General features: G+C 49.4%; 1 protein-coding gene across 2 annotated transcripts in view; it reads right to left on the bottom strand.

Moving 5' to 3' along the window:
- The window catches only part of Glt8d2 (glycosyltransferase 8 domain containing 2), a 37077-nt gene that overhangs the window by 3625 nt on the left and 26069 nt on the right, over positions 1-7383 (bottom strand). For both annotated transcript variants that reach the window (XM_006979868.4, XM_076554564.1), the window contains 4 exons: positions 5755-5839; positions 5112-5224; positions 3488-3654; positions 1701-1813 (listed from right to left, as the gene is read on the bottom strand). In XM_006979868.4, the coding sequence (XP_006979930.1) occupies positions 1701-1813; positions 3488-3654; positions 5112-5224; positions 5755-5839 (478 nt within the window). The remainder of the gene's footprint in view (positions 1-1700; positions 1814-3487; positions 3655-5111; positions 5225-5754; positions 5840-7383) is intronic.

Below are 7383 nucleotides of genomic sequence, written 5' to 3'. Positions count from 1 at the left end.
CTTCAGTGTGTGCAGAGGAGAATAGGCTTGTTAGTGAATACAGTTTACAGGAAACACTGGACACAAGCTCACGGTAAAGGTCTCCACTTAGCAGTCACACCTCAGATGAACCTCACTGGTGTGATATTACAGTGTGCACAGCTTATAGAATAAATAAACCACAGGGCTATACGGTGAAGAAAGCTTAATACTGCCATTCCTCGGACTACTCTACAGGACTTCGAGAAGGTCATGCACATGGAATTTAGAATGGTTAGCTGGAAGCAGTTCTGTTGCTGCATGCCAGCAGCAACAGAGCCTGGCTTCTGTCACTCATCAGCACAGATGTGGCCGCAGCTGTCCCAGAGAAGCTGCTTAGTCTCCTCAGCCTGTGGTTAGAATGAGCAGCTTCCAGCCAGTCTCCACACAGGAGCCCACATCTGGGAGGAGGCATCCCTTCACCTCAGCTCCATGACACTCTGGAACTACCCCAGAGTCTGAGAGATGAAATTACTTCTGACTGATTTGTCTTATAGATGTTAAGTCTTTCTGTTTAGACCCAAACTTAGTGTATCATATCATTACTGCTGCTTCCTCATCTAAAACAAATTAAAACCAGATCACTTTTCAAACCATTGCTGCATAGACAGACTTTACAGATCTTGCCTGGTTCCAGACCTTACAGAGGAAAAGGGTCATTTTCTTAGGAAGATGATGGCCTTCTTGAATATCAGTAGTTGGTCATTCGCAAGGTGTGATTCTGAGTCAGCTCCACATCACAAAGTGCTTGTCCTTTTTCTTTTGTGCACGTGTGTCTGTGCTGTGTAGGCATGCATGTGGCCATGCATGTGTGCATGCATGTGGCCATGAATGTGGACAGGCATGTGGCTGTGTATGGAAGGCCAAAGTTGACATCAGCTTCCTTACAATTTCTTTCCAGTATTGAAGCAGTGGCCTCTCACTTAAACCCGGAGCTTGTCAGCGTGGCTGGTCTAGTTAACCAACTTGCCCCGAGAACCCCGTCTCTGTCCCCTGAGTCCTGGGATTGCTGGCTTTGTTGGCTTTGCAAGGGTCCTGGGGACTGGGATTGTTTTCATGCTTGCATGGCAAGTATTTTTATGCCCTGAGCCATATTCCCAGCCCGGCTCCAAACAGCTCTTCTTACAAACATGGACCTCCGCTTTTGGTGGGATTTTTGTATATGGAAATGGTGAGAGTTGACCTAATAGCAATAAAGTGCCAGCTATCTAAGGTCATTGTGTGCCATTACACACCAGTAGGTTCTGTCCACGATGTTCTGTAGAACATTGCAAAGTGGAAGTTCTGTGCTAAGCATCAGCCTGTACACTTTTTTTTAAATAAATCTTTATTGTTTTTAAATAGATTTTTATTTCATGTGCATTGCATGTCTGTGTGAGGGCATCAGATCCCTTGGAACTGGAATTACAGACACTTGTGAGTGGCCATGTGGGTGCTGGGAATTGAACCTGGGTCCACTTAAAGAGCGGCCAGTGCTCTTAACCACTGAGCCACCTCTCCAGCCCAGGTTCATAGGGTTCTCATGAATCCTAGAATGTACCTTCTGGCAACTAAAGAGAGCAGCTGCATTTGCAGATCTGAGCCTAAGGGTTAAGGAGGCGGGGTGACGGGTTCGAAGCCCTAGGCTATCGGCAGCTCGGCGGTGGTAGTCCCTGGGTGAAATGCTTCCTGGCACTACTTACCGAGGTGCCGAATGTGCCACAGGGGGTTGATGGTGGAATACTTCCCGTGAAACACGATCAGCATCGGCGAGGTCGCCACCCCTCCTCCCAGGGAACTGCTGTAGAGGTTCTCTCTAAGAAAAGAGACAGAAATCCGACATTGGTCTGGAGCCCTCACACACCAAGTCGGTGCTAATAGGGTCCTTCAAAAAAAGACTGAGGCTTTCCTTTCCCACTCCTCCCCAATTTAATTCTTAGCTGGGGGTTTTGTTGTTAGAAACGGTCTCCTGTAGATCAAATTGGCCTTGAGTCCCCCGGTAGCTGAGGATAGCCTTGAATCAAGCCTGCTGTCTTCACTGATGCACTGGGGTAGTAGGATATACTGTCACACCTACCTCCCGATTTTTTATTTTTAAAACTATCCAACTTCAAATGTAGACAACCAGGAGCTCCCGTACACATCATGTAGAATCACATGACCCATGCACGTGATCCAGAGTCACAATCTCCCATGTATGTCACCTAAGGTCACGCTGTCATGTCCACGGGGCCACACCCCTCTGCATGTCATCTGGAATCAGTGTTAATACTTGTTAATATCTTTGGTTTGTTTGTTTTTTGGTTTTTCAAGACAGGGTTTCTCTGTGTAGCTTTGCGTCTTTCCTGGATCTCACTCTGTAGACCAGGCTGGCCTCGAACTCACAAAGATCCACCTGCCTCTGCTTCCCGAGTGCTGGGATTAAAGATGTGCGCTGCTGCCACCACCACCTGGCAACTTGTTAATATCTTGTCACTAACGCTTGAAGATTTTTATGGTATGCACAGATCAAATTCTGATCCTGTATTAAATAAAACTGCTCACAAGTTCAGTGCTAGGATGGCATTAAGACACAGATGAGGGGCTGGAGAGATGGCTCAACAGTTAAGAGCTGGTGCTCATTCAAAGGACCCATCTTCAAGATTCCCAGCACCCAGATGGTGACTCTCAGCCACCTGTGACTCCAGTTCCAAGGGACCAACACCCTCTTCTGGCCCCCAAGGATACCAGGTATGCATGTGGGGCATAAACGTACAGGAAGGAAGCAGAACACCACACACATGAAATTAAAAATAGTTTTGTTTTTAAAAATGGGGGGGGGGGAGGGAATTGAGCCAGGAGTAGTGGCGCACGCCTTTAATCCCAGCACTCAGGAGGCGAGAGGCAGGTGGATCTCTGGGAGTTTAAGGCCAGCCTGGTCTACAAAGCGAGCTCTAGGACAGCCAAAGCGGTTGGTTATACAAGGGAAACCCTGTCTGGAGGGGGTGGGGAATCAAAAGGATTTTTAAAAAATGCAGGTTCTATGAAATTAGACTTCAAAGTAGGTCTGTGGCCGGGTGTGGCGGCGCACGACTTTAATCCCAGCATATTGGTGGTAAACGCCAGTCTGGTTTCACAGCAAGTTTCAGGCCAGCAGGCCAGGGCTGCAGAGTGAGACCCTATCCCCCTCAGACAGCAGACCTATAAACGAAACTCAGAATAAATGAAGAGTCCTCAGTGGAAAAGTTCACCTCACATTACAAAGCAACTTACTAGGAAAATAAAAGGGAATGAACGGCTTATCTCACAGCATCGATTCTTCAGATTTCTCTCATTTGGGGAAAGATTTTCATCCGTGCCCCTTTTCTTGGCCAACAGGTTCTATGAAAATCTGACCTCAAATTGTTGTTGTTGTTGTTTTGTTGTTTTAACTTGAGCTATACAAAGATGAGCTGAGCCATTTGTTTCCCAGCTGGGAACAATGATGGCGGAGAACCCCGCGCATACATACTCCACGTTCTTTTGCATCCATTTTTCCAGCTGCTTGGTGATGCGCTGATGTTTCCACTCGGTCATGTTGGCGACGAACACACCAGGATTGAATGAGCAGGTGCTGGGGCTGATGCCAAGGTCCTTAATGGTCTTCTTCCGGTAGTCCAGATAGCCCATGTATGTGTTCTGCAAAAGAACGGATGTGTTCTGCTGTGTCTGGAAAATAGTTAGGCTCTCAGAGCTGTTGGGCGGCATCCCTGGGCTTCCTCCCGTGGCACTAGCAGCTGGCTTTTGGTGCGTTTTGTTGTTTGAGGCAGGGTCTCACTGTGTAGCTCTGGCTGTCCTGGAACTCAGTATGTCGACCAGGCTGGCCTCAAACTTACAACAGAGACCTGCCCGCCTCTGCCTCTCCAGTGCTGGGATTACAGGCATGTGCCACCGTGCCTAGCGTGTTCTGTGTGTGTGTGTGTGTGTGTGTGTGTGTGTGTGTGTGTGTGTGTGTGTGTGTGTGTGTCAAAAGACAGGCTTCCAGAGCAAGTGTTTTTACGCTCCGAGCTAGCTCACCGCCCTCCGTCGCTGTTTGTGCCTCTTTTTCCAACCTCTGGATACTCAGTGCTCTGCTCTCAGTCCTAGCACCTGTTATTTTTCCTCACTCCACCGGCAGCCCATCCTATTTCAGGGCTCTAAATTCCATCGGTCTGACACTCCGGTCTCTCTAGCCTTCCAGCTGCCACATCTGCCTAGCTGGTGTTGCATTTTTTTCTTGTTTTTTAAATTTTATTTTTATTTTTTTTCCAAAATAGGGTTTCTCCGTCTAACAGCCCTGGCTGTCCTGGAACTCGCTTTATAAACCAGGCTGACCTGGAACTCACAGACATCCACCTGCCTCTGCCTCCTGCCTCTAGTGTTGCTTTCTTGACGCTTAAGCAGCTCCAACAAGCCACATGTACCAAGTCCTGTCTTAAAGCTGGCAGCCTGCCACACGCCTGCCTCAGGAAAGAGTGTTTCTGTCCATCTTGTTCTTTAAGCAGAAGCCCAGGGTCATTAGACCATCCCGAGCTGCACCTCATCCAAACGTTTGTCCCGCTTCAAGATGCCTCCTGACACCGGCTAATCCCCCGCACTCAGCGCAGCCTTGCCATGCCTGCCCACGGGTACTATGCATTGCTCCCTTTTCAAATGGTTTAATTTTTATCTTATGTGCATGAGTATTTTGCCTGCATGCATGTTTATGCACCATGTTGCCTGGTGCCCAAGGAAGCCAGAAGAGGGCGTTGGGTCCCCTGGAACTGGAGTTACGTATAGTTGTGAGCCTCTGTGTAGGTACTGGGACCCCAATAACGGCCTGTGGTGAGGCGCAACACAACAGCCATCATTTTTAGAGCGCTTGCCGTACCCCATTGCAGCTCACTAACACAACGGGATAGATAGTGTCCATGCCATGTTTCAGATCGGGAGAGTGAGACTTAATGGTTACAGACACTGGCCCGAGTGGGTGGGAAAAACAGAGCCCCTCCTGCCATCCTGAAGTTCCCACTGGCTTTGGATGGAGAGATTGTGGTGATTTTGAGTTGTGGAGGAGGGATAGAGGGCCAGAGCCAGAGAAGAAGGGTAAGGTAGGATTTCTAAGAGCGCATGCTCACCTGCAGCCCCACAATTCGGTTGTTGTCTTGAGCGGAGGGTAAATCACAGTCATCTGAGAAGGCCGCTGCATGGCCCAGAGCCAAGGTGGTGTCATACAGTTCCTGGATGTCACCTGCGTTCGGGAGGACTGGCAGTTAAAACACAGCAAGCACCTCGGGGCTAGAAAGAACCTTAGCTTAGTCCCTAACTTCAGCAGAGCAGAGAATGCAGGGTCCCGCTTTTCCCGTGCGTGGCGGTGTACTTAACAGCTCACGCCCATTGAGGAAACCACTTCACACGTCCAGACGGGTGTTGGTCGGGTCTGTGGCTGGTAGTTTCTGAATGCTTATCTCACTTGCATGTGGAAGAGAACAACTACAACATGCACACACGCAGCCAAGGCCACTCCAAGTGCCCTCAGGGACGATTATTTCTACATGTTTCAGGAATGCAGAGAAGATGCTACCAAGGTAGTTAGAGCAGACTCGGCAGTCAGAGAGGTCGCCACCTCATAGCTCAGGGAATAGGCCCAGTGTCACAATGATGCTGTGTCTACTTCACAGACTTGGAAGCCAGCCAGCTCCATGGAAAATGAGGGGAAAGTATGTGGCTCTCCTTGGCAGTGGTGCCCTTGCGAGGGTTCTTGGCGGTGAGTGAGCGTACCTTGCACAATGACGTCATCGTCCAAATAGATGACTTTCTCATGTTGATGGATAAGCAGAGGGAGATAAAATCGAACGAAGTTCAGCTGTGAAAACAAGAGAAACAGGTGGGGAAAGGCATGTGGCTCAAGGTTGTGTGGTACCCACAAGTCAGCTCTGAGCATGGCCCGTTGAGCCCCAAGTGTGGAACGGAATAAGATGGGCTAAAGCGATGCCTCATCCAGGCTTTTAGCACCCGGTCCTCTGCACTCTGAGGATGAGGCCAGGCTGGCCCAGAGAAGCTCTCCTAGATCCAGTCCCCACCTCTCTCCCTCTCCTTCTCTCTCCCCCGCCCCCACGCCTCAGCAACAAGCCCAGCCTTTAAGTGTCTTGATCCAGAAAACAGAAACACGAGCCTAGGGTTTTCATTAGTGCCATTCAGTTTTCAAGATCAGCTGACAGTAGAGCCTATCTCAGGCTGAGGCTTTAGAACTTACTTGGAAAGGATGGATTTACGAGGACTGCATATAGGAGGAAGCCAGTTTCTACAGATTGCCATCAGAAACTGCTTTTGGACTGGAAAGGTGGTTCAACGCGTAAGCATGAGGCCCTGAGCGTGGTACCCACTTGGTAGGTACCCAGCACCCACATGAAAAGATGACTGTAGCACACTTGTCTGAACCACCAGTGCTGGGGGAGGCAAGCTGGGGTTGGGAGAGGGGTGAGGAACTAGGGGGAAGCTGGAGAAAGGCTTGCTGGGTTCACTGACACGTAAGCATATCACACACACACACACACACACACACACACACACACACACACACACACACACACTTCTGCTCTTCATGAAGGAGTGGGACTCTGTGGACACTCTTGCAAGAAAAATGACCCCCATAGCTGGGAAGAGCACGATGTCTCCTGAAATACGATGTGGCCATCACTGAGGCTCATAGCTGTACACTGCTGGGTTTCCTTGGCTTTCGGAAGAGTAAGAGCTAACTAATAAGCACAGAAGATACAAGAACGGAAGTGCTTCGGAATGTTTTGGCCCGCCTTCCCCCTGGCCCGCCTCCCACCACCACCCCGCCCCGCCTCCCTCCCCAACCCATTGCCATCTTCACACACACAAATGTAGTCTACATTTTTATGCCTCATTTCTTCCCAGTAGCTTCATTGTGCTTATATAAACCAGCTTAAATCCTTCCTGGAGCAGGTGGCTGCTAAGTTATAAATAAGCAGAGCTTTGTGGGGATCCGGCACTCATGAGTCTGAAATATCCTATGTGTGCACCAGATGGTGTGCTGGGTAGTTTTATGTCAACTTGACACAAGCTAGAGTCATGCGAAAGGAAGGAGCCTCAACTGAGGAAATACCTCTGTAAGATCCAGCTGTAGGCATTTTCTTAATTACATGACCAATGGGTGAGGGAGGACCCAGCCCATGATCGGTGGTGCCATTCCTGGATGGTGGTCCTGGGTTCTGTAAGAAAGCAGGCTGAGCAAGCCATGGGGAGTAATCCAGTAAGCAGCTCCCCTCCACCTCTGCATCAGCTCCTGCCTACGGGACCCTGCCCTGCTTGAGTTCCTGTCCTGACTTCCTTCAGTGATGAGCAGTGATGTGGAATAAACAGTTTACTCCCAGCTTGCTTTTT

This window comes from Peromyscus maniculatus, chromosome 18 (genome assembly GCF_049852395.1).
Source record: "Peromyscus maniculatus bairdii isolate BWxNUB_F1_BW_parent chromosome 18, HU_Pman_BW_mat_3.1, whole genome shotgun sequence".
Lineage (NCBI taxonomy): Eukaryota > Metazoa > Chordata > Mammalia > Rodentia > Cricetidae > Peromyscus > Peromyscus maniculatus.
Note: the sequence above shows the minus strand (reverse complement) of the source record. Positions and strands in the feature narration are given on the sequence as shown.